Source organism: Doryrhamphus excisus, chromosome 17, assembly GCF_030265055.1.
Source record: "Doryrhamphus excisus isolate RoL2022-K1 chromosome 17, RoL_Dexc_1.0, whole genome shotgun sequence".
Lineage (NCBI taxonomy): Eukaryota > Metazoa > Chordata > Actinopteri > Syngnathiformes > Syngnathidae > Doryrhamphus > Doryrhamphus excisus.
The window spans coordinates 12,069,884-12,097,825 of NC_080482.1; the positions used below are offsets into that span (position 1 = coordinate 12,069,884).

General features: G+C 42.4%; 2 protein-coding genes across 4 annotated transcripts; one reads left to right on the forward strand and one right to left on the reverse strand.

The window, feature by feature from the left end:
• Window positions 1-1,102: 1,102 nt before the first annotated feature.
• On the forward strand, window positions 1,103-21,753 carry bmper (BMP binding endothelial regulator). Of its 2 annotated transcripts, XM_058053976.1 has the most exons (17): window positions 1,103-2,187; window positions 2,274-2,524; window positions 5,420-5,505; window positions 12,527-12,626; window positions 14,728-14,810; window positions 15,878-15,968; window positions 16,085-16,167; window positions 16,268-16,367; window positions 16,481-16,590; window positions 16,672-16,806; window positions 17,423-17,527; window positions 19,168-19,213; window positions 19,310-19,476; window positions 19,568-19,769; window positions 19,848-20,190; window positions 20,391-20,521; window positions 20,893-21,753. In XM_058053976.1, exons 2-17 carry the CDS (start codon window positions 2,425-2,427, stop codon window positions 21,072-21,074), a joined length of 2,064 nt encoding a protein of 687 aa, XP_057909959.1. In that variant the 5' UTR covers window positions 1,103-2,187; window positions 2,274-2,424; the 3' UTR covers window positions 21,075-21,753. The 2 variants fall into 2 exon arrangements, with proteins under 2 accessions (XP_057909959.1, XP_057909958.1); XM_058053975.1 differs by having other exon boundaries at window positions 1,103-2,524.
• Window positions 21,754-24,718: 2,965 nt separating this feature from the next.
• On the reverse strand, window positions 24,719-27,819 carry eaf1 (ELL associated factor 1). 2 transcript variants are annotated; one of them, XM_058053092.1, is made up of 7 exons: window positions 27,654-27,819; window positions 26,882-26,996; window positions 26,099-26,193; window positions 25,790-25,926; window positions 25,437-25,609; window positions 25,165-25,362; window positions 24,719-25,006 (listed from the first exon to the last, which is right to left on the reverse strand). In XM_058053092.1, exons 2-7 carry the CDS (start codon window positions 26,982-26,984, stop codon window positions 24,957-24,959), a joined length of 756 nt encoding a protein of 251 aa, XP_057909075.1. In that variant the 5' UTR covers window positions 26,985-26,996; window positions 27,654-27,819; the 3' UTR covers window positions 24,719-24,956. The 2 variants fall into 2 exon arrangements, with proteins under 2 accessions (XP_057909075.1, XP_057909074.1); XM_058053091.1 differs by lacking the exon at window positions 27,654-27,819 and having other exon boundaries at window positions 26,882-27,276.
• Between the last annotated feature and the right edge of the window lie 123 nt (window positions 27,820-27,942).

Sequence of the window (27,942 nt, forward strand, 5' to 3'; positions counted from 1 at the left end):
CCCAAACCCCCACCACACACAAACACACACACACACATATACAGTCTTTGAGGGCTAGACCTGTCGGCTACAGGGGGCTTTAACCTCGGGGCCGAGCCGGGTTGGGCCCCTCCTCTTGTCTGTCTGCTGGTCGTCGTCGTCATGTTCATCGTCATCCTAAATGTCACTCGTCACTTTCTCCTATGCTTTGTTTACATTGTAGGAAGTCACAATTTCAGGTTGTTATTTTTTGTTTTTTTGTTTTTACAAGACACAATTTGTAATATCTGCTAGCGTTTCACTTTTGTCTGCTTGTATTTAGCTTTATCTTGTAGCCTTTAGCATTCAGCTGCTAGAATTTAACTATTATCTGCTAGCATTTAGCTTTTATGTGTTTTATTCAGCTTGTATGCGCTAGTATTTTTGACACTATCGGAGAATTTATTATCTGCTATCATTTAGCTGTCATCTGCTTGGATTAAGCTTTTATCCACTTATTTTTTTCACTAGCTTTTAACTGTTATCTGCATGCCTTCAGCATTTATTTACTAACATTTAGCTTTTATCTGCTAACTTTTAGTTTCTATCTGCTAATACGTAGCTTTTGTCTGCTAGTATGTAGTTTTTTATTCACTAACATTTATCTTTTATCTGAGTATATTTAACTTTATCTGCTAGCATTTAGATTTTACCTGCTTTCAACTTGTATCCACTAGTAGTTAGCTTTTAAGCGCTACCATTTAGCTACTATCCGCTAGAATATATTAATTATGTGCTAGTATTGAACTTTTATCTGTTAGTATTTAGATTTTTATGACTTAGTGTGTACCTTTTATCTGCTAGCATTTAGCTTTTATCTGCTAACTTTTCATTCATTAGCTTTTAGTGCTTATCTGCCGGCATTTACCATTTATTTACTAGCATTTAGCTTTTATCTGCCAACTTTTAGTTTTTATCTGATAGCATTTATCTGCTACGATAGCTTTTATCAGCTAGTATTTAGCTTTTATTCACTAACACTAATCTTTTTCGCTTATATTTAGCTTTATCTGCTAGAATTTACATTTTTACCTTCTATAATTTAGTTTGTATTTGCTTTTTAAAAATATGTTAGCATGTAAATTTAATCTGTTCTTTAGCTTATATGTGCTAGCATTTAGCACTTATCTGCTAGCATTCAGCATTTATTTACTACCATTTAATGTTTATCTGCTAACTTGTAGCTTTTATCTGCTAGCATTTAGCATTTATCTGCTTGTAGCTTTTATCTGCTAGCGTTGGTCTTTGCTCTGCAAGCATTTTACTTTTATCCACTAGTGGTTAGTTGGGTCATCTGCTAACAGTTGCTGGATTTTGGAGGATGATTTGTGTCACAAAGTGATGACTTAGCGGCAAACAACAAGTGGAGTTTGGGACGTGTGTGTGCGTGTGTGTGCGTGTGTGTGTGTGTGGAGAAAACCCCACCTCCCCCATTTCCCACTGTTGCCCTCTAGTGGTCAATATACCTGAAACACGACACCCCCTTCCGCACACAGAGTATGTGATTATACTTATACACATATGTACACATGTCATCCTTGGCATCATTAATTCATGCTTTGACCTTGTCAGATGTCCTCGGTGACCTTTAACCCTGTCCACACTCGACAAACGTAAGTTCTAAACGTATTTTAGTACAGCATCCCCAAGGCCAAATACTCCTCCTAAACATGACTGAATTCTGTGAAACAAGTTAAAATGCATTTCTTTATCCAGATTCTCACCACAACCACATTTCCTTTCTTTTATTCCTTTTCTCTTTTTGTGTGTTGAAAAACAAATGTGCTAAATTGCAGTTGCTGATAGAGATGATTTGTATAAAATGTAAGTAGAGTCAAGATCAATGAAAGTGTTCCAATTAAAAATGACATGTCAGCACAATGACTTTCTGTGCTGTCAGTGTCCTCCTACATGTTGTTGAAGAAGTTGAAGATGACATGAGAGCTGAGGAAGGTTCCAGGAGGAGGTGTGTGGATGCAGGAGGAGGTTCTGGCTGAGAGGAGGCTGGACCTTGTGTGAGCTCCACGAGGAGGAGGAGGAGGATGAAGGTGTGTTCGTTGCAGAGAGAGAGAGTCGTCAGACATTCAGCATCAATGAAGCTGAGAGGACTTTCTCCTGGAACTTCTCTGGACTCTTTTCTGTGTGGACTCTAAAGGATTCTAACTAGAGGTTCGTCTTCTTCCAGAGGTTCTGCTGCAGTTCTTTGGTTATTTTATTTTTTATTTTTTGGTTGTCGTCATGCTGGCTGCTTCCAGTCATTGGTGCGTCCGTCCAAAGACTGCCTCGTCTCCGCGTTGCTTGTCGGTACCAGCCGGACCCACCGTGGACGTGTTCTTCGCCCAGTGTGTGGAATAAAGCGCAGTGTTATTCCCGAGGTTCGCTGGGTCGGTTGCGGTGGTTCTGAGGATGTCGCTCGGCCGTTTGGACCTGATCTCCACCTGCCGGCTCGTCCTTTGCTCGCTGCTGCTGCTCCAGGCGGTCCTGCCCGCCGCACCGCTCATCACAGGTGAGCTTGAATGGATCAGAACCACAGCGTGGACGCACACGGCGTGCGTAAAAGCGCTCCAGGCGCGCCCATGGTGCTGGTTGTGATTCTCCCACTCAAACGTTCTTCCTTTTGAACTTTATGAATGAAAAGCTTGTGAGGACTTTTATCAGATGTTCCCTCACACTCAAGCTTGTCATTAAACTTCTTTTAACTCGCAGTGTGCGGGAGCGTGCGCGTGCTCGCCGTCACGTGTTTGCCCTACAGGCGGCATTGACATGACAAAACAATACAAACAATTTCGCATAAATAGTGAACAACACATTGTTTTTTTAATAGTCTTTGCTGATTGAGAACATTCTCAGCCGGAGGCGTGGAGGTAGACCTCCACAGGCCAGACCAGAGATCTTGAACCTGCTCATGCCTTGCGTCCTTCCTCCTGGCTTCTGGCTTCTCCTGCAGCAGAGATGGAGGCTGCCATGAAAGCAACTCCAGATGGGTCAGCATCTCTGAGGCCAGGAGGTCACGGGAGGCCTGCTGAGGGGGGGGGGGGGGGTACTCCATGTTGGTCCACCTGATCTCATCAAACCCTCCGGGCCCTTTATTTGGACTTGAAAAGATTATTTTTAGCCGCAGGACACTCGGTTATATTTGACTATAACACCGATGACCTTCACGCGTCTCTTTTAGTATCATGACAAGCATGGAATCAAACAGTCCTTGTTTTTCAACGTCTAATCATCAATTCTTTTATGTTCAGAATTCTTCAGAAAACTCCACACGGGAACTTAAGTTGTGAAAAAAGACAAAGAAATGTTTTAAAGTGCCGAAAGTAATCTAAAAAAAGACATTAAAATAATTTATTGTGTAGAACCTCATTTAAAAAAGACAACATCATTTTAAAGTGTTGAATGTCATTTAAAAAGGCACAAAAGAAATTTAAAACATACAATCTCTAATAAAAAAAAATGTGCAAAACAATGTCATATGTAGAATGTCTTTAAAATAATTGAAAGTGTAGAATCTCATCTAAAAAATGTTTTAGTTTGTCAAATTTTTGTGGTCAACAAATGGGATGATAGAAAAAGTTAAAGGAGGAAAAATGTCTTCTATTTTGGATTGAAGACACAAATACAATAAATGTATGTTATTTAAAAGTTCATCTAATGTTATTAATAATATACCAGCCATCACCAATAATTTATTATTAATGTTCTTAAATGATCATTGACACAATTGTGGCATTAACATGTTTCAAACTATTTGTACTGTATTTTTATTAGGACCAACTTTCAGTTTGATAGACAGTATGTACCTAATGAAGTGTCCACACACAACGTGCAATAGAGGGTCCAAATAAAGAGTGAGTTTTTAGCCAAAGTGGGAATGTGTCCTCAGAGACCCCTTCGAGCCCCCCCCCCCCCCCCCCCCCCCCCCAGTGCTGCCACTTGAATTAGGCTTGAAGGTCGTAAAGTTTACGGCGGAGTCGGCAGTTATTCTGCTTGGTGCATGGAGACCAACATGGACGTCTCCGAAAGCTGCCGTCACACTGATCGTGGTTTGGGCTGTGATGACTGGTCTGACTGGCGTGATTGTACGGATGACGTCGTGCATGATGTCATGGATCGGCCTGCGAGGTCATATAAGACAGGGTCAAAAGTCAGAGCGGTCATTGTGCTGATTTAGCAAAGGTGCAACACGTTCAAATGTGATCAACATTTATTGTTCCGTATCAGCAGACAGGACGTAGTCCGAGGGGTGGTGACCCTGCTGTGACCTCCAGTTTAGGATAATGGATGTTAAGACGTAGGACCTTTTCATTCTGGAACATTTTAGACATGTTGACGTGTGCGTCTGAAGCCATAAAGCTTTGTGGTTCCTGCCTTTGCTTCAGGTTACACTTTAAATGTTACGACATTAACGTGAAGATTTAGTGAGGAGCTTCAGCCGACCCATGGCCGTGCTGTGGAATGTTCCTGGTCTTTTGCATTGTTTCATATCGGAAGAATCCTGAAGACTTGTTTACGGGAGGCACAAACACACTTTTTTAACGTTTGCTAGCAGGATGATTGGAAATGATTGGAATCAAGTCTAGCAAAGTGATGAAGATGCCTTCAGGAAAAAATACAAGACATACAAATCACTTGATGTCTGTAAGTCATTTCATTGCTGCGTCCTGGCAAGATTAGCCAGCCTAAGGCAACACGCAATAATCATGCTGTCTAATCAGCATCTTCATATGCCACACCTGTGAGGTGGGTGCTATGAATTATGAATGCTCACTAATGCAAATACAGACTGGTTTATGAACAATATGAGAGATGGTCCTTTTGTGTACATAAAAGGTCTTTGAGTTCAGCTTGGGAAAAATGGAAGCAAAAACAAATGTGCTTTTATTTTTGTTTATTTTTGTATATATATATATATATATATATATATATATATATATATGTATGTATGTGTATATATATATATATATATATATATATATATATATATATATATATATATATATATATATATATATATATATGTATGTATGTGTATATATATATATATATATATATATATATATATATATATATATATATATATATATATATATATATATTATATATATAATGAGAGTGATAGAGCGTGATTCAAACATTCTACAAACATACACTACATGTAATTTTTGGCTTTTCAATGTAGCCCTAATCATTCACAACCATCATAATGTTTCATAAGGCATTTGGGCAAATAAAAATCAAGCTATGAGCTGGAACTGGCCCCCGGGCTGCACTTTAGACAGCCCCGGCTCCTGTGAACACTGCAAGGACAGTCAATGAGGCGTGAAGGATTTTTTTTATGCCTTTTTTTGATGACTGTGCGGTTTACAGGACTGCGCCATGTGATGAGGTCATGTGTTTCCAGGTACAGAGGCCAGCTGTGAGAACGAAGGTGAGGTCCTGCACATCCCAAACATCACTGACAACCCCTGCATCACCTGCGTATGCCTGGTAAGAACCATCACCACCTCAACGTGTCATGGCCGCCTCCTGCATGCTGGTAGCGATGTTTGCTGAGCTGCTGGTTGTTTCTTATCAGGCGGGACTTTGTCTCATGGAGCTTTTTAGCTGGAGTTTCTTGATTGTTTGAGCAAACATGGCCGTCTGCTTGCCGAGTGTCAGGGTGAGAGGCGCGGTGCAGGGTGGTTTGACAAGGTGACCTTGAGGCAGCCCAGTGTGAGCGCTGCTTGTTTGCTGTCTTAAAAACCGTAGAGGAAAACGCTGTCCTGGAACATGTGCTCTTTGACCCCTGACCCTAGCAAACTCCCTCCCCGCCACCATGAGGAAGACATCACATGAGCGAGGTAGATAAATGTCAGTGAGCTCCTTCACTAATTATTTTCCTGTAACCCAATCTCAACATTTCTGCTACTGAAGAGGCTTGGTTGTCATGGTGAGGCCAACATTCTACTCATTCTTATCAGGCAGACATCAGTTTACCCCCCCCCCCCCCCCCAAAAAAAAAAAGCCTCTCATGCTGGCTGTCAGTCATCAGCGGCCAATGACTGACCTTTCATCTCCACTTTAACCTCCCCATACCGACTCTACTTACGCGAGGAAGTAAACTTTCCCCCCGAGGGCGACATGCATAAACAAAAAGTGAAGTATGCTGGGACTATTTTATGTTACCATTTATCTGTGTAGCTCGTCATCCAGATCATAGCAAAGGCTTCTTCGGTTATATAGGCGGCGGCATAGCTCAGGTGGTAGCTCGACCCTCCGTCCTCCATCATGTCCAAGTATCCTTGGGCAAGATACCGATGCTGCGTCATCAGTAAGTAAATGTTCTAACAGCCTCAAAGTGCTTTGAGTGCCTTGGAGGTGGAAAGGTCCTATACAAGTGAAAGATCATTTTATGTGTGGAGTTTTCCTGTTTATGTTCCTGGGTGGTGTGGTCACTGTGGCAACATAAGGTAGCTTCATCCCAGGGGTCTCAAATTCAATTTACCTTGGGGCCACTGGAGCTAGGGTCTGGGCAAGGCTGGGCTGCATCAGGTTTAAAAAAAAACAAAAATGCATTTCTTAAAAACAGAAAAATAAACAAACTTTTTCAGTGCTTTGGTTCCGATTTTCTACAATAAAAGCTCTGATAAAACATTCCACTGTTCTCAAATATCTTAATTTTTATTTTTGTGCACAAAATAAGATGAAAAATAAACAAATCAAGAATAAAGAAAATCAATCAGTAATAAATAAATATAATAATAATAATAAAACAGCAAATAATAAAAACTTAAGAAACCACATATAGTTGGTGGGTAGACTAATTATTTTTTTCAGATTAAAATTAACAATTAGAGCCCTGTAGACATGACAAAACACGACTATAGTCACATTTATACTCTTTTTATTTACAACATATTGCGCAACTGCAGGGTCTTGAGACACATGCTAACTCGCAAACTAGAGAGCTAGCGACCTAAACGGTAGCCTTCAAATTACAGTAAACCTCGGATATATCGGATTCAATTGTTCCCACTGGTTTTGTCCGATATAAGCGAAATCCGTTATATGCGTATACCGGAAAATGTCCGTTTTACGCATATATCGGATTTATATCCGGTATATGCGTAAATCGGATTTTATCCGTTATAAAAAGGCACTTCCTTGACTATGTTTCCAATGTACCTGGACTGGGCAATGAAAAGAGACGTAAGGTAATGAGAATTTAACTTTATTGGACTCTGAGCATAACAAATTGTTAATTAAGCTAGGCCCTGTTACGCCTGTCAGGCCTACGTTATTTCCAATAGTGAGGTTAAGATCTGCTGTGCTAGTATTATTGACGTCACTTTTATATTTGTCCTAAATCTGAATAATAAACGTGAATATAAATCGCGCAGGCAACGCTGCAAATGACGTCGTATAGCGGCCTGTCACGATTCGGCGAATCGGAGCGCCACGATGCGGCCATCCGATATATGCGAGGGAAATTTAATGGAAATGCATTGGAACGGTACTGGAGATTTTGTCCGAAATAGGCGAAATCCGTTATAAAAAATCCGATATATGCAATGAATTTTTATTGGAAATGCATTACAGAAAAATGGGTTCTTTTTTATCTGTCCGTTGTGAGCGAATTTCCGATATATCCGAGTCCGATATATCCGAGGTTTACTGTATTTCCTTTAAACTTAAATAGCCAAAAACTTACCACTTCCACACAGATAGGGAGGATAACTATTAACAGTTATTTAACCTTTAACATGAACATTAATCAAACATAATAATATTTTCTGGGTACATGATACCATACAGCATCCATATCAAACTTGCGCGGGCCGCACTAACATTAAACTTTCATATCAAGGCAGGGGCCTCAAACTAGTGTCCTGCGGGCCACATTTGGCCCGCGGGCCGTGTGTTTGAGACCCCTGCTTTATCTGTAAAGATTGAATTGAGGCAACTTTTTTTGTTGTGTCTGTGAAAGGAGACAATCTTTGGCATCTCACATCCAAAGATTGTCTCATCCCACAGCATCTCTCAGGTAAACAAATATAGGGAATGTCACACACATGCTTTGTAGTATAATGAATTGAAAAACAATACAATTACGATACAATACATACATTACGTAAAAACAAAAAACATATATGTGTTTAAACCATCCTACATGTTAGTTTTGTGTGACAGGTCATAAAGCAAATAGTTATTGTTGTGATGAGAGTTTTATTTTGTGTTTAAAATAAAGTAAAATGAGCTCCAGGCTGTAATGGACCCCAGGCTGGACTTTGGATGTACCTGCTGTAAAGAATTGGGACACAGCTTTTAATCAATGAAACAATCAATAAGAGGTTGGACTATTCTTTCATGATTCATTCTTCATCTTAGCGTTCTTCATCTTGTGTACTTCCAACTTTGTGGGAACTTTGATGTGGAAGAGCTAGAACTCCTCAAGAATGAAAGCAGTTTTAGCTGCAAAGACAAATTCTTCACTTTTCACTTCCAGGAGGTGTCCCAATACTTTTGTCCACAGCCTACATAAACATTGACGCAGTGACATCACTTCCTGTGTTCAAATCAAGTAAAAACAATTTGCTTAAAAAAGTTGCTGAGCGTTCAAGTACTTCCACATCTGTCAGCCCCTCCCCCAAAGACATGCAGTGAGTCTCCTGTCGCCAGCCGGTCTGATATGTTTAAGGGGGGGGGTGGTGTCACTCGTACAGAGCCGGGAGGGGTCCAGACAGGCTGCTAATGGTTGGCACACACACATAGAGGGTCCATTGTGTATGGTCATGGATGGAGCTGGCAGACTGACTGACAAGCAGGTCATCTTAGCGATTGGTTATCTGCTGCACCTCTTCATCACGTCCTCTGTGTGTCCATCCATTGCCTGTGTGTGTCGTCCTCCACTGGGACACTACACACTTCCTTTCCACCTCACAATCATCACCTTCGACACAATTCTTTTTCACTTTAACACTGCCTCCCTGTCTTAAATCTACTGTTTAACATTTCTCCATATTGGCGCTCCTCCCTTGTATACGTCACTCAAACCGACATGGATCTGGAGGCAAAGGTCACTTCCTGTCAGTGTCGGAACACAAACAGAAGTGGATCAATGCAGGAGGCGCTGACCTCCACTGATAAGACCCAACTTTTTGCAGTCACATGACACAGCGCTCACCCCAGAAATGAAACACAGACATAGGACATACTAATGTGATCCAAGGTCAAACTGTGGCCATCGTAAAATATTTATTAAGCGTACAAGTCATGTTTATTATTAAGTGTCATACAAGTGTAAAAAAAAGTGACGCGGTGGTAATACCGTCCTCCCTCGTTTATCACAGTTAAGTTGTTCCAGACTTGGCTATGATGAGTGAATTGCCGCGAAGTAGTATTCAAGAATTTATTAATATTATTTATTTTATGTATTATTTATTATTTTATATGTAAAGCATCAAAAACCTGTCTTATGACCTTCTAATGCGTTTTGTTTTTGTTTTTTTTACCATTTTTAGAGCTCTGCAGACATGGAATAACAGCCCTAGAGTCAACTTTACACTTTTTTTTCATTCATTCATTCATTTAGGTTAGAAGACCACTCTACTGGAGATGAATGCGCTTCAACAAGCACTTATTAACAATTAATTCACACAGACGTTGCTGGAGGCTACTCTCTACTCTGCTGCTAGCAATCAGTCACTTATATTTGTATTTTAGTTCATTCAGCCATTTTTATGCTTGGCAATAAATACATACAATTTGCTTAAATGTGCATATTTATTTTATTAATAATAGACCATCTTCAACCACAATCGGCAGCGATCATAATTATTTAATTAATTTTTTAATTACAAATTAATTCATTAATTCACTCAAGTCAAGTCTTAAGTGTCATGCAAGTGTAAGAATAAGTGAAGCAAACTTGATACTATCAAATGTTAACTTTATTTTTAACAAATGCTAGCATAAGATGATGCTGGAGCCTTACGGCTTTATAACCGAACTTCATGTAACATCCATTCATTTTCTGCCGCTTATCCTCACGAGGGTCGCGGGCATGCTGGAGCCTATCCCAGCTGTCCCCCGGACAAGAGGCGGGGTACTCCCTGGACTGGTCGCCAGCCAATCACAGGGCACATATAGACAAACAACCATTCACACTCACATTCATACCTATGGACAATTTGGAGTCACCAATTAACCTAGCATGTTTTTGGAATGTGGGAGGAAGCCGGAGTACCCGGGGAAAACCCACGCAAACTCCAAAGACATGCCCGCGAGTGGAATCGAACAAGTGTCCCCTAACTGTGTGGCCTGCGCGCTAACCACTCCACCGCCGTGCAGTCATAGATGTAACATCTTTTTTATATTTTTCTTCTTCCTTTCTCACATTCTTCTTCATCTCTTTAGAGGTGTATTTTCCTGCATATTTAGTTTGATTATGTGTGTTACCACCAGTAAGCAGCAGGGGGCGATGCTTCAGCCTCAGCCCAAGGAAAACTCAAACACATAAGTCACTGTTGGGGAATTTGTTCCTACCTCCCCCAGAAAGAAGCTACTGCTGAGGGGTGGGGGGGTGGGGGTCATGACCTGTTTGTTTAGGAGGTGAAAGGTCAACAGGGTGGGGGGTAAATTGGGAGATTGGCCACGAGGCCTTCTCATGGACGGATACCATCACCATGACGACAATGTGATGCTGTGATGCTGGGTTTGGAGGTAAAGAACGTGATGAGTAGAAAAGGAAGAAGAATGGCCACTTTTGCCTCCTAGTGGCAGAACGGCAGTATTGTCTCATAAGTAGATCTTTCTTTGTTTTTGTGCAATTGTACTCATAAACAATTGACATTTATATGATTGGGTCATTTAAGCAGCATTGTCATGTGACCTTTAGTCATTTCAGTCATGGCAGCGTTGTAATCTGATTACATTTAGGAGTTAAACATATTGACTTTTACGTTTTAGATTTGTATGCAACATTTATGCGGCCCCATAAAAGATAATAGAATATAGCAAGTATCATTTTGTGAGAGGCGGGGGTCAGCGGGTGGTGGGGGGGCTGTTTGGCGGCAGACGTACATCCAGAGGAGCAGCCTCAGTGTCGCGGTATGTTGAGTGTTTATAAGGCCTTGTGACCCGTCACGACCTCTGACCCTGAGACAAGGATATGGGGGACGTTGGACTTTGCGCTAATGGACAGCGAAGGACATGACCTTGGACAATCTTTAACCACAACACTTCTGTTTGGTTCAAGTGTCCTTCTTCTTCGTCCTCCGCCATGACATCATGTGTCCTCGCCGCGGTTGTGATTCTAAATAAAACCGCCCTCCTTTCGGGTGTGCTGCTAGGATCCACCAAACAAACCTTCAGCGTCTGTGGAAGAAAGTTCACACCATCCGCGTGCATGATATTTCACAATAAAGGTTTTTTTAATGGTGTATGTAGCGGAGAGGCTTCTCCAGTTGTGAGATCGTCTCCCAGGATGCACTAGTTTGGAGCGGTCAAAGGTATAGGGGGTGTGTTCAAATCAAAGAACACGGAAGGTCGTCCTCTTTTGGTGATTTTATTTAGGTTATGATGTGGTACCGATGAGACATACATAGAAAGACAAATACACAATAAATGATAAGTAACGTAATGTAACTCATATCACACAAGTATAATGATGAGCTAAAGGCACGCTACACACAGAAATTCAACAAAGAAACCAAGCAAACATGACACTCACTAGAATAACCGTTAGTCATAGTTAGCTTAAATACTGATATTAGCACCGATGAAAAGGGAGCCTAACTTTGGGAAAAGGGTGCCCAAACTACTCCACAGCTCCCACAGTAAGCCAAAAAACTCACCTTTATGCATTCACGCACAGCATCAACCTGGTGATATGATGTATGAGGTGCAATAAGGCTCAGAGATCTATATATTGTTCAACCGAAAAAACGTCCCGCACTGTGGTGCGTTTACTGACCACTGAACACCGTAGGACAAACGACACTCTAAGCCGAACATACAATGCAATGTAAATTACGGGCTTTCTAACAGTCACAATGTTTCTGAAATTAATATCAATGCGTTTTCTGTATACTAAGTAACAGAGTGTAATCTTGAATACTGCGTGAGAACTAACACTGCACTCTAAGCTGAACATACACTGCAATGTAAATTATGGGCTTTCTAACAGTGTAACACCACAGATTAGACATAAAATAGTTAGACGTAAATATACCAGCATATCCCACCAGCATACGTTGATTTTTGATGGCAGCATACTTCAATTTTGAGTAATTGAAGACACTTTTTAGCATTAGCAAGTGAAATAAATGTAAATAGGCTAGTGAGTCCTGAGCGTGCTAACGATGGTGACTCATGGAGTCTTTCACGGTGGCCCAGCATGACCTCATGATGAGAATAATAAAGTCACCTCGTGTCTTTGTCCTCCTGTGGCTCATCTCACCAGTGAATGATCTTTTCAACAGGACTTTTATAACCTTCTCCTCTCTTTCCTTTCCCTTTCTCCTGGCAGGAGGGCAAGGCCGACTGCAAGCAGGAAAAATGTCCGCCCGTGTCAGAAGATTGTGCTCTGGTGGTCAAACAAACCGGAGCGTGCTGCGAGAGGTGCAAAGGTAAACACGCTAACTACACAAACATATATTTTGTGAATATATTTATTTTGTGATATATTTTTGTGCTTAAGCCACACGTTGTGACATAAAACGCATCCATGCTAACAGCGCTAACGAATAATTTGAACATCTGACACAGTGGGCCACCTGAAGAGCTGAACAGGAAGTGTTCAAATATGACTTCCTGCCCTCCCGACAAAGCCATGTGGTTTCCATACCAGCAATATTATGAACACACACCTCGCACTTCTTCACTTTACGAGGCGGCACCTCATTTGGGGGGCGCGACAGTCGCCTTGTCACCGTGGCAACCGTGGGCGCTTTCTATTGTTGGCTCGGACTTGAATACGTTTAGGGTCGCTGTGCTCTAAATAACTCGCACATGACTGAGACTTCCACTTGAGACACAATGGAGTCAAAGAGAACTACTGGTCTCAGTAAAACATTCATCTTGTTCAATTCAGCTTCGCGATATAAAGCGTTGAGCGCCTGATTGCAGTTCTCTTTCAAAACACTAGGGGCAGTGTTTCTCAGCGTGTGACCACATCACTTCTCAGTAACTAGTTATTTATTTTCCTGTGTAATAATCGTAGTGCACAATGGTGTCCTGGGCATTGTTGGATTTAATGTACACTCCTCAATTGGTGCTATCACTATTTTTGTTTTGGCTGACTCTTTGGAGATTTTACGGAAGAAGTGAAACAGGAAATGATGATATGTTTCTTGAGATGAATTATGTCTCGTGTGTATATTCATCTGATACACCATGGCCTTTAAGTGCACCTAAAGTGGAACTCAAGAGGGGAGATATCTGGGGCTCTGATCTGAAACATAAACAATATACATCATACACTTATAGCCCCACATTTTCCAAAATATGTGAATTAATGAATCATGCTGTTTCATGGTTGAACACGACTTATTACTATTTTTAAATATGCATTTTTCAGCAATTTTTTGCGATTTTTCAAGCATAAAGATCCCTAAATGAATTAAAATACAAATAGAAGGCAATTAGAAGACGCATCAATTATATGTTATTATATGTAGTATATTATACTGGCCTCTATATAGCCTGGCATGTTTTGCTGCTTCAAGACCTGGAATACTGGCTGTGAGTAATGGAACCATGAATGCTGCAGTCTACCAAAAAAACCCTGAAGGAGAATGTCTGGCCATCTGTTTGTGACCTCAAGCTGAAACCAACTTGGGTTCTGCAGGAGGACAATGATCCAAAACACACCAGCGAGTCCACCTCTGAATGGTTGAAGAAAAACAAAATTAATACTTTGGAGTGGCCTTGTCAAAGTCCTGACCTGAATCCTATTGAGATGCTGTGGCATGACCTTAAAAAGGCGATTCATGCTGGAAAACCCTCCAATGTGGCCGGATTACAACAATTCTGCAAAAACTTCTGCAACTTGTGGCAAACACTTCATATGAAAACATAGTTGTTTATCAGATTACATTTTTTGACCAATTTATTCAGAAATGTGTGTCGTCTTTATGATGATTATCAAATCAAATGTTTTCAATGCATCAAATTCACTTTTCAACCCCCCCCCCCCCCCCAAAAAAAAAATACCCTGACGCCACAAGGCTACACAGGAAGTGTCCGCGTGGTCACATCACTCAGCATTCATGTATGAAGCGCGTATATGAAGCTGATCCGAGGCCCTGTGGGTCTTCTACTTTCCGAATGTGCTCACTTGTCTTCAAGATGCCTGGCGGGCTCTTCAGCGCTGACACAGGATCAGTTTGGGCCAAGCAAAGCAGATCAATGATTGTCATTAGGTTTCAGGCATTGATCCCAGTCCATTTACTGTCAGTGGTGTGAAATGAATAGGCTATTAATTTAGTGCGGGATGGACGAGCTGGCGGGGTTGGGGTTACGTTCATGTGTGTGTACAGTATGTACTCGTGAGGAACCAGAACTTACTGGAACTTTGTGAGGACAAAGTTCACTTATAACCCTTGTGACTTACATTGTGAGGATATTTGAAAGTGAATACAATATGGATCTGCCTAATGTGAGGGAGTCATCTCAGTGTTCTTCATTCTCCAGTCTGATTCACTAACATGTTCTCCTTTGACTTCTTAGGTTGCATGCTGGATGGACGAGCCTACAACAGCTCTGTGTCCTGGACCAGTGCCGCCAAGCCCTGTGTGACACGACGCTGCCAGGTAATCATAATAATTAGGGATGATTATCGGTATCGATAATTATCACATACTACAGTATTAATTGGCCCTGTACCCTAGAAACCGCCCATGAATGATACGGGAAAAGGCAGAAATGATACTGTGTCAAAGCCCAGGGTAGTGATACTGATAAAATATAGAGTTTAACCATGTCCAGTATCAGCCCCAGTAGCTGTCCACTCAGAGCGCGCTGCTCTGGTATCGTGCCCGTGAAACAACCAATCAGAGAACAGCGCACGAGTGCTTAGTGCCTAGTGCTTCTCCAGTCACCAAAAAACCCAAACTTGATTAATGGAACTTTAATTGTCAGACATTGATAAGATAAGACTGTTGATAAAATATTATTGTTGAAATATTTTTGCAATTATTGTGTTTACACTGTTTAGATATAATACATGTAATAAACTGAACATTTTCTGGAAACAAAATGGTCTTTTGATTAAATAGTACGTGATAATAAGCTCATGATTAAATAGTATGTGATAATAAGATCATCACATGGTTTGTCTGGTATCAGGCCCAGTATCATGCTATCATGATACCTGGCCTGATACCAAACAAACCATGTGATAACCTATAATTATCAGCCCAATATCAGCATAAAATGCAGTATCAGTACTGGATGTTTTCTCAATCATGAAAGCCGATACTAAAAGATGCTGTATAAAACACATATGTGTTCATTCCCCCACAGGAGATATGTCATTTTACACGTATCAATTTTGGCTGATATTGTTATTGAAATTGAGATGTGGACAAAATATCAGCTTATTGATTTTCAGCAAACGAGCAAATATCCCTAATAATAATAATAGCTCATTCATTCATTCATTTTCTACCGCTTATCCTCACGAGGGTCGCAGGGGTGCTGGAGCCTATCCCAGCTGTCTTCGAGTGAGAGGCGGGGTACACCCTGGACTGGTGGCCAGCCAATCACAGGGCACATATAGACAAACAACCATTCACACTCACATTCATACCTATGGACAATTTGGAGTCACCAATTAACCTAGCATCTAACATGAAATGTTGTTTCCTGGTTGTGACAGGAAGGTGTCATCACGGAAGCAGAGGTGCAGTGTGTGGTCCACTGCAAGAATCCAAAGATCCATCCGAAGAAGTGCTGCCCTACCTGCCCTGGTAAACGTCACTCACTCTCAACTCACAGCTCCGCCTCCTGTCACACATTTTTACACTTTGAAATCCTCACTTTGTCCCGAAGACTCAAACTCAGGCAAACGGTTTTCATGTTTTAGGTTGTATCTTCGAGGGTCGTCTGTTCAAAGAGAAGGAAGAGTTCAGTCCAGAAGGCAAACCATGCATCAAGTGTACCTGCACTGTGAGTTTCATTCATTCTGTTGTCTTCTCACGTGTGCTTCATCTAAGCCTTTTAGAGAACATGACACTATTGATACTAATACGTTTTGCAATGGTTGCAGGGGGCACGGACTCTCTGCAAGAGGGAGGCGTGTCCTGTCCTTTCCTGCCCCGCCCACCTCAGCCACACCCCTCCAGGACAGTGCTGTCCCAAATGTCTTGGTAATCAGTCTTGAGTATCATTGAGAACAATGATGTGATGTCAGGAGAGCCATTAAGAGAGAGGCAAGTTCTCTCTCAGCCTCTAATCCTCTTCCTCCTCCCTCGTCCATCAGGTCAAAGGAAGGTGTTTGACTTATCTCAGGGAAGTTGTCTCTTCCACAGCGAGGTCTTTGAGAACGGCACATCCTTCCTCCATGACAACTGCACCACATGCACATGCAAGGTACATTCAAGACATGAGACAAGACAAAAGTGAACATGCGGAATGATTGCATCAGTGTGATTGTGTCCTCTTTACGTCCAGGACTCCACTGTGGTGTGCAGGAGGCGGTGCTCGCGGCCGGGCAGTTGCCGTGGAGACCACTGCTGTGAGGAGTGCTTGTCCTATGTGAAGATGGAGGAGGTGAAGTACTGCAGAGTCCGCAACAAAATCTACAGGGTGAGAAATCATGGACTCGTGCATGGTGGGATTAGGGGCCTATTTAGTCATTTTGGGGGCCCGTGGCAAACCCAGTCATTGGGGCTGTCTTCCTGAATCCATCTGCACATGTGCAGTAACACAGAAATTATCATCAGTGGAAACAATCATGCAAGATTATACATTTTGATGCACATGAATTAAGACAAAAACAGTAACATTTGCTTGAAATTGAAGAAAAAAAGGAAATCTTGGGGCCCTTGGCCCTTCACCCCTAGGAGGGATGGACGGATGCATAGAGGGGTGGATGAATAGCTGGATGGATGGCTGTCTGGGTGGATGAAGGGATGCATTTAGGAATAGATTGAGGGTGGATTGAGGGATGATGGATGGGGAGGGTTGGATAATGGATGGACACGAGTTATGGACAGATGGATGGAGGGATAGCTGGAGGGATGGATGGATGGATATATACACGATAATAGAATGATGGATGGATGGATGGATGGATGGATGGATGACAATAGGGCTGGATGGGTGAATGGATGGATGGAGACATGCAGGATGGATAATGGATGGATGGATGGATGGATGGACGAAAGGATTAATGCAATGAGTTTTTGCTGTCCCCCAACAGGAAGGAGACATGTGGTCGTCAGTCAACTGCACGTTGTGTGCATGCGTGAACGGAATCGTGGAGTGTCGGCCCAAACAGTGTGTACCCATCACAAGCTGCCCCTCGGTGAGTGACACGCCCCCCGGCCAATCACCAGTCTCATACATCATCATAACAGCCCAGTAGCGAGACAAGCCTTTGGAGTTTTTCTTTGTAGTAAAACTTGTTCATCTACAAAAACAAAGTTGTAGATTAACTTGACTTCATTGACTTACACTTCCCACATTTCACTTGACTCATTATAGTTTGCAATTATTTGCAAATTTACCAAGAAGAAGTTATATTTTTTTATGAGGTGTTGTCGTCCATTATGTTTGAAAACACACAGTCGTCGTGACCACAGAGGTCCTTAGAGCCCGTCTGATGGCACCTTAAACATCACCATCTGCAGTGGTCAGCAAGCGAGAGGATGTTTTGGAGCCAGCATGTCTCCTCACAGCCTTTTGTGTGTTTGAGTGACAGCAAAGAAGAGTCTCCCTCTATTTAGACAAGAAGACTGCTGCTGTCATCAGGCTTCAAAGGCAGATAGACGTCTTTGCGGCCAGGCTAACACACTAGCATCATGTCTGAATGGGATGACAGATGTGTGTGTGTGTGTGTGTGTGTGAGTGTGTGAGACAGCATCAATGAAGGGCTTCCCTCATGCAACAAAACAAAGTGTGAGGAAATCCTCTGATCTTCTCGCACACACCCATGCATGCTCCTGTTACACTGCGGTCCACCAGTGGAAGTGGGTGTGTCACTGATGTGTCTCCCATGTGTAGTGAGCTTTGTTGGCTTCAATACTCAAGTTAGATCTTTGTCTCAGACATATCATCAGTGTTTTAAAAACGTTGTCCAATGACCGCCGCATGCTGAAAAATCAAAGGCCATTTTTATATTTTTAATTGTGTTTTAAACCACATTTGTTTACAATTCCTAAAGACGCCACCATCAGGCACAAGTGGTTGGAGTTCCTGATTTCCTACCAGCAAAAGAAAACCATTTTAATCTGTCAATGGCATTTCATACTGGACTGTTTCGTGAACATGGGCCAGTATGCAGCTGGACTAGCCAGCAATTTATCAGTGTCATAACTGTGTTTATTTTGTGCAAGTCATGGAGCAAAAGCGCTTGTCTGTGTAGCATTATAGAGTGTGCATACAGGAAGTGGGGTTGCTAATAGCCTTTTCCCACCACAATTAGTGGCCACATTAGACATTTCCGACGCTGTACACTAATCACTAAAATGCTAAAACTACAAGAGACGTCTTGAAGTAACCAAGTTTCTTGAGAAACTTTGGACTGTCCAATCTCTACTTCCAGATCGGAATCGGGATCCAACACATATGGCTGTATGTTAAAAACTGACATTTTAAAAAGATAAATCCTATACCGTTTATCAACTGCTATAAACTATCAGCACTATCGTCACTTGGGAGTGTGACCAACCCACAGCGGAGTGGGTGTGCCTGGAGACAGGAAGGCAGGAAGCACGAAATCCAAAGAATTACAGCTGGAATAGGTGCAGATTCCGGAATATCAAGAAAGCTTTCTGTGCGGGTTATTGTGTTTAGCTGCTCTATAGGAGTCCAAAACTCAATACAAAGGGCTGAAAAATGAGCATAATAGACCCCCTTTAAGACATTGCTGTTGTGTGTTTCCTTTACTGTTGTTCCCCTTCCTGTCATGTGACTATTTCCACTCTGTACGGCTCCACCTTGCAGAACAAGATCCTGAACCGAACCGGCTGCTGCCCAGTCTGCACTGAAAGTGAGTAAGTTCACTTCCTCTTCCTGTTTTACCAGCTGGATGTGGTTCCGTTCATGACGCCATCTTTATTTGTCTTGACTCCGCCCCCTCCTGCAGAGCCGGGAGTGTGTACGGTGTTTGGCGACCCGCACTACAACACCTTCGATGGCAGAACTTTTAATTTTCAAGGAACATGTCAGTACGTGTTGACTCAGGACTGTGGCGGAGTCCCATCAGCAAGCCCTGGAAGCAACACCCTCAACAACCCCGACCCCAGCTTCACGGTACCCCCTCATGATGATGATGATGATGATGATGCTTAGAATTGTTTTAGCATCTTCAAATGTACCAAAGTTGTGGCTCTGTTTCTCCTAGGTGTTGGTGAAAAACGATGCTCGGCGTACTCATTCCTTCTCTTGGACTCAGTCAGTGGAGGTGAGGCTGGGGACTCTGGTCCTCGGCCTTCATCAGCACCTGACGGTCCGCAGGAACGGCACCCGCATCGCGCTCCCCTACCACGGGCCGGGGGTGCACATCGACCTAGATGGTTACCTCCTCAAACTCACCACCATCGCAGGTCAGCTCTATCAGGTCACGTGTTTAACGGCGGCCAGAAGCTGAAAGAAAATCTGATGATGATGCGTTGCCCCTGCAGGTCTGGAGATCACATGGGACGGAGACAGTTTCGTGGAGGTGGTGGCCGCCCCCCACCTCCGCAGCCGCCTCTGTGGCCTGTGTGGCAACTATAACGGCCACAAACGTGACGACACCATGGGAGGAGACGGACACTTCAAGTTTGACGTGGACGAGTTCGCCGAGTCGTGGCGAGTGGAGGGCAACGACATGTGTGCCCAGCCCCCACCGCATCGCCGGCCCACGTCCTTCCTGTGTCCCGGCAGCGTCAAAGTCAAGTTCCGAGCTCACCGGGAATGCCAGAAGATCAAGTCGTGGGAGTTCCAGAAGTGTCACCGCGTGGTCGACTTCGGCCCGTTCTACAGGTGAGGACGCATTGATGACTAGACTCTACACACCTGCAGGATTATGTCCTGCATTGGCAGAGATGTTGTATTCTGAAGGTCAGTGAAGGTACCGTATCGTACCGTATGCATGACGTAATGTCACGTAATGGCGTGTGACTGGCGGTATAGTCCACTGGAAACACATGCTCCAGTTTTTGACATAAATGACTTCTTTGCAGATCGTGTGTGACGGACATGTGCGAATGCCCCGTCCATAAGAACTGCTACTGCGAGTCTTTCATCGCCTACAGCCGAGCCTGCGAGCGAGAGGGCGTATCTGTACTCTGGAGGCCTGATGCCGCCTGTATGGGTGAGTTCAGACCACAATAACCGAGTCCTCCTTGTTTATGCTTGTCACTATGTAATCCCAACATCGTCATACGCCATTCAAACTTTTGCATACGTGGAGTTATCCGCTGAAACGCATACTCATCGACTGTGCAGCCCATTAGACGCTACGACATAAAACGTAATTGAAACGTATTTTCCACCCACTCAGACAAACCTTTACATTGTATAATATGGAACAATCGTGAACCCTCTTACATGCTAAATGAGTACCTGTCAATCACAACCAAGCCTTATCGGTTGTCATTATAGTATATATAATGGTTAATAAATTCAAAAGACCTTCCATAGAGTCAGGACCACTGTGTGTGACATTGTCTTTTTGTGTCACAGCCACGCAGTGTAAACACGGCGCCGTGTACGACACCTGTGGGCCGGGCTGCACCAAAACCTGTGACAACTGGAACGAGATTGGGCCGTGCCACAAGCCCTGCGTGGCCGGCTGCCACTGTCCCGCTAACCTGGTGCTCTTCCAAGGACGCTGCATCAAACCCATTGCCTGCCCCGGGCGGTGACCTTAGTGACCCTGGTGGGAAGGCGGGGCTTGTGCGCTTGCTTTGGGGGCTAAACTACCCTAAAGAAAGCATCTTGAACTGTGTACAGAGGAGATACAGCACAGTACTCAGGGCCCATGTGTTTTGGCGAGGAATCCTGTTTAAAAAAAAAAAAAACACTCAGGAGAAGACTGTGGAGCGTTGTGGTCTACAACGTCTGAGAATATTCAAGAGCACCGTCACGGACCTTCAGGGAACATTTGGACTCTTTGTGAGCCAACGTGGCGGCTTTGAGTGCCTCATCCGAAGCTGGGCGTAGTCAAAGCTCACGGAACTGGAACGCACGGAACCGGACCAGACATCATGGTTTCATACTGTAAGCTAGCCAGATTTATAAGAGCTTTTATAGAAGTATTGTTCTGATTATGATGTGTTGATACTGTTAATTTATATAGCAAACGTGGTAGCACGAGCCAGATGGTGGACATAATAAATGATCTAAAGGGAAACAAAGCTATTTATGTATTTGTCGTGTACTTTTGTGTTACTGTTTGAAGAGAAATGCCCAAATGTGACTCTGTTGAAAAGTTTTCAGCTGAAAAGTACTGTAGTCTTGTTGTGCCAGCAAGAAAACCGAAGGTGTTCATTTAAACCAAATGACTTATTTAAGACCGCCAATATAATCTTTTATCCAAGTTGATTGTGACTCCTGTCGTTACTTTGCCACAGCTGCACTGATTTTGGAATGTAAATCATTTATGGAATCAAAAGAGGGCTTTTAATTTATCCACCATAATACACTACACTCTATCCGTGCTCTTTCTATGCCGCTTATCCTCTCTAGAGTCGAGGGTATGCTGGAGCCTATCCCAGCTGACTTCGGGAGAGAGGTGGGGTGCACCCTGCACTGGTGCACCAGAGATATACGGGGAAAAATCAATTACGTTGTAAATTCTCAAATATTATGTGAAGTATGTTGCTGCTGTAAAATGGATCGAGGGGTGGTGTAGATCAGTGATTCTTAACCAAACTTGGGCCTCAAGCGTCACCTAAGGGCAGCAAAAAACTTCAACTTTATGCTACTGTATGTTATCCATGAGACGCTCAGTTACAGTGCCGCTTCCGACCAGATGGTGGCGGTAATGTATGAGTCAGTTGTTTAACAAGCTCACAGAAGATCCGAAGAAGACATTCAACTACACCTAGCAAAGGAGACGTTTTTAAAACCAAAAAAATTAAGACAAAAGTGGTGTCAGTCCCTGCCAAAAGACTACATTTTTACGTAAGTACAATCCTGACTTCATTAAGTACGACTTTGTAAATGGAGGAAGCGAGGCAGAGCCGCGAGCCCAGTGTGTGGAGTATATTATCACTACCCTTTTTTTTATTGATTGTTTGATTTAAGCCTTTACATTTTGCTTGATTTGTACCATGAATAATTACCAAACGTTAAGATAGGTTTAATAAAAATCTTTGTCAATATCACATTTTATGTCATGTCATGCTTGTCAAACTGATTGGATTTGATTTATTATTGAGAACAAATTGAGATCAATTAAATCTATACAGTGTTAATATTTAACGGGCCCCTGGCCACTTTGTACAGAAGAAAATCGGGCCTCAACGTGAAAAAGGCTAAGAACCCCCGGTGTAGATTACACATGCCGAATGCTAGCAAAAAATGCCTGTATGCCAATGTTAGCATGCTACTACCTAGCATGATAGCACAACGTACCGGGAAGGCTAAATGTCCCTAACTAGTGCTCTGACCATTTTTTTGTTGTTGTTGTTATATGCACAAATGCCAAAAATCGTCCTATCTTGCAATGTTAAAAGAATGTTTTAATAAAATTTCTGCGTCCACATTTTAAGTTCTTCCATAACCCATTTCCGACAATTCCTGAGAACTTCATCCAAATCCATTCTGAACTGGTCAAGTTATTTTGAACACAAACAGATAAACACAGGCAAAAACATAACCTCCTCGCTGTGCTTGCCGAAGGTAAAAAAAAATGAAATTTTTCAGACATAGTAAATACTGACCTTTTTAATCTTTTGACATGCCAAGTTTCCACGTTTCAAGTTGTTTAGCAGTTACCTTTATAAAGATTCACAATCAAACTCAAGTCAAACGTTGTCAACGTTATTTTCGATGCTTTTTATTCACATTTGTACAAACACATTTAACAAGCATCATTTTCTGTTTACCACAGGACTGCAATCTATTTGTGGCGATGGTGGGTGTGGGGGTAATTGTCTAACACATTTGTGATTGTAATGACCTCTGTATGCCAGGAATAACCTTCACCATTTTGAAAGACTCTTTCACTACATTTGTCCCTAGTGGCTTTTTGGGGTCTGATTACTCACTAAATATAGCTTCAGGGGCTCTAAAATGGTAACATTGATCCTTCCCACCACATCATCTACACTGGCAAACCAGGTGTTAGAGGAGTTCCACACACAACCGGTAGCACCAATCTACTTGTGGCAGGTCAGGGAAATACTGACCTTCTTTTATGCTGACCTTAAATGGAACACTGCAAGGTGACTGTAGATTAAATAAAATACTGAAAAGAACCATACAACTAATATGAGTGGGAACGTGAGATGTGAATGTATTTGACTAAAAACACTATTATGGTGTCTTCAACCAACCCAGACTTAACAAAACGTAAACTAATGTAAACAGAATTAAAGGGTATTGTAACGTTGGTTACCAGCTTACTTTGTCAAGTCCCGTTCTCGGCTTTGTGCTCAGTGCACGTTCAGATAAAATGGGAGGGTTTGATGTCATATTAACGTCCGTGCAGTAATGAACCAATCCCAGTCAAAATCAACAAGCATTTGTCGTCACCAATAGAGCGAGGGAGGGCAACTCTTCATTTTTGAATGTCTAGATTGCTTTCATATTTTTATTCATGTCAATAATAGAATGTTTTATTGAAAGCGAGGCCGAGTGTACGCAGGCTATAAACATGCAAATCTACTGTCTGAGTTTTTTTCACAATGCCCTATACGTAAAACACAGATCCATTTATACATGGAAATATCAAAGTGAAACCATGAGGTGGCAGTGTCGACTTTGTGGCCACTTTTCTTCGTGACAACTTTTCCTATTTTTTATTGTAGTTGATGCCTCTGAATGCTTACTCCTCCAGCAAATATAGTAATAAAAAAGACTGCAGTGACATATAAATCAGCTAACTTTGGCCTAATTCATATTTCATACTGCATTTTATTCCTGACTCAGCTCAAAAAGAGAGCATATATAATGTATTCCCTCAGCTAAAAATCTATTTTGCTTATAGACGGATGCTATATGTCCCCTTGGGGACTCTATAGGTTCTCAATCAATGGAATTAGTTAAGACAGTGAAACTGTTGCACGTTCATTACCCATTTTAAGCTGAAAGCCTGGACGTAACCAGGTGTGGCCCAGGTTATGAGTTTAGCCCAAGTTACCATGGAGATATAGCTGCTTTGAAAGAGAGCGACCTTCCAGGTTAGACGAGTCCGGCTTTACACTCAAGACAGTTGGCTAGCCCACCACACTCTCTTCGCAGAATACGCCCTTCGCAGAATACTGTGTGGTTAACATTATTTTCTCCTTTGTTAAAAGTACGACAAGGTTATGGAAATGTATCCGTGATCCTCGCTTCTAGAGGAGACAAGAAGGAGGAGGGGTCAGGGGTCATCTCTTCAGAGAAAAGTAGAGAAAATAAAACACTTCCCTCTAAATATATACAATCTTCCAGCTTCTCCACTCGAAACTTCTTTATACAAAATAAAATGTTTATCATAAAAATACACTCTGGCTGCATCCACTAACACGAAACGTCAAAGCGACCTCAGCGGGGGGGATGTACGGTAGGGGGCGGAGCCACAGAAGGGATGGTACATCTCAGTCGTCATCACTGTCGCTGCCCGACTCGCTGAGCTGAAGGTCACTTCCTGTTGGCGGGAAACAATGATTGTTAATGGGGTGAAAATGACATTTGACATTTATACATCGTTTATTAGAATATTTTTTTTTATCTGTCAAGAACTTTTCATGAACTTGTTTCTTCAAGCAAGACAAAGAGTATTATTTTGATAACACAGGAACTCACTGAGCGTGTTCATGAGCTGGTTGTTGCCAGGCGGCTGCCGCTCTAGGCCGCCGCCTCCATTGGTGAGGGCGTGGCAGTTGGGCGAGGTGGGACCGTCATGCTCGCCGTCACTGCTGTCGTCGCCATTGGCCGAGTCGGACGAGCTGCTGCCACTGCTGCTGCTCATCTGCTCGATGACATCGACTTCCGCTCGTAGCTCTGCCAGCAGGACAGATCGTGACTCAGCGCTTTTGCCTCATCCCAAGACACCGTGCGTGTCACATGACCCTTACCTCTCTTGATGTCATCAAGCTGCGGCTCAGGGGAGGGGTTGTCCTTGGAGGGAGACGGTGACGTCTTCACGGCGACGCCAGGCTTCGTGGGGGCCCGAAACTGAGGGCCAGGCTGGTTGGTGCGGACCGCCTGCTGCTCGATGCGAGCCTGAATCTTGCTGCTTCCCTCTGCTCTAAAAACACACACACAGTACATAGGAACATGTTTGCTGCCCCCAAGTGGATAAACACAGTCATTACAACCTTGCAGCATATTGATCTAGCAAAGAATTTCTCTAAGAAATGACAATTAAAATACAACAAACACGTTTTCTTCCTTTCAATCACTCAGTTGTGTGTCGTGATGTACTTACCTGGTTTTCTTCACCTGGATGCTGCTGCTCAGCTTCTCCAAGACAAACCCTCCAGTGTCATGGTTAATGATGAGCACACAGTCCTTCTGGTACTGTCGCTTGTTCCCTTTGAACACTGTCATTGGAGGCGTGGAACCCTTGAGCGACAGAACAACAGCTTGTTCATTAATATTCAGTCTTGGCATCCCGGATTTGAGAATCTGCCAAATTCATGCAGTTTTCAAAATATGCATGCACAATTGTGTACCCTTGTGATCCTAAAGCATCCACATTTCAATACATTTGATTGGAAAATGAAACTACTACTACCGGAATGTGTGGCAGTGTGATGGTGACTTCATCTCCTTTGCCAACATGTAGCTCTCCTTCACAGCTTGTGTCGATGGAAGCTGGCTTGAAATCATCTGAAGAGACATAAATACAACACAAATATAAGAAAAAAATACATAAAAAGTGACAACCAGAATAACAAGAAGAGCTGTCAGTAAGATACAATATTTAATAGGAGTGTCACAAGACAATATGTGAGGTTGGGTCTACGAGAAGGAGACAAGATGAGATTTTAACATTACTTTTAAGAAAATTACAAAAAAAATGACAATATTTTACACTATACTGCACTGTGTGTATGGTAGTAGCCCCACCTGCACCCACTGAAACATAACCTGTGTGACTGACATAAGGGCTCACTCTGTTCATGCTGTTGTTTTCTAGACCAAATGTGCCAAGGTGCTGAAAGCAATGCAGCATGAACCCTCTTCCTGTCTGACGAGCAAAAAACACATGCACAGGGAAATATATTGAGGCCAAATTCTCGAGTTCATTTTCATTAATTGTGTGATTAATTTATTATCGTCCCAGGCCTAGTGCCTAATAGTGCCACGTTTAAATCTCGCGATATCTTGTGACATCCCTAATATTTAACATTGTAAAATGAATACATCTCAGACAATGTCAATCAAACGTCAACCTTATCATCATTGTAAAGATCGATCCTGTCATGATAGAACGTCAAGGCTGACAAGACGAATATTTGTGGTTATGCGTAGTTACGTTTAAAAAGACAGGAAGGTGATAATGTAGTTGCCTTACATCTAATAGTGTGGAAGGAGGATTTGGGCCTCTTCTCGAAGCTTTCTCCCAGCTTCAAAACATGCTCCTCTTTGTCCAGCAACGGGTTGGTACTTCCATTCATGTCTTCTTGTTTCTGTTTATCAGAGAACATTCACGCTGACATCATAGACTGCATTGAAACAAACAATATCTCATTAAATCGGCGAGATTGTTTTGATAAACAAGCCAGGGATTAAAAAGCTAGCCTGCTAGCTATCTGTTAGCAAAACATCCCGTTCGTCACTAAGCCGCGCCTCTTCCGCCTTTGCTCTGTCCGTCACACACTTTGATGTCTTTAATTAAACAATTAAAATAATTACACATACATATACCTATACCTATTCACACACATTGTATTTCACGCAGAAATATGTCGACATATAGTTTTAAGGCTATATAAACAGAAGTACACGGACATGTTTCAGTAAGGGACAAGATGGCTGCCAAGAGTTTGTTAGTTATGGTTTAATTCAATTTGTGCTTATTAATGCTAGTACGTGGCGTATTTCGCCTCGGGAAAAAATGAACTTTTTGGACTAAAGTCGTTCTTGAATTAATATCAGAGGAAACCGAACCAACACGTATCACACTGGCTGTTTGTAGTCACTAGGGGTCAGTAGAGTTGTGATACAACAATGGGAACAAACCGTAAACCGCTAAAAAGCCCCCAAAAATATATCATTAACGTTTTTGATTAAATGTATAATCTAGTATAAAGTATTTACGCACATGCAAACAATTACATACTTACAATGTTGTTCAACTTCTACGTGTCACTTAGAAGCGGCCTATTTTTATTTCATTTGAACTGCTGTTGTAAGTAGTCTGTGGATAAATCATGTGAGCTTCCCAGGTTTTTCAAATTGAAAGGTAAACATCATAACGTGTGGTTTAGAGACGTCTTAAACGTCGGTCGTGGCGTCATGTTGCGTGTGCCACAACCACGTTGCGTGTGTCCTAGTACACAAAATAAACAAATTATGTTGGACACGTCACGGCTTAGAAGGATTTGAATAAAAGCCAATAGTAGTTTTTGCTTT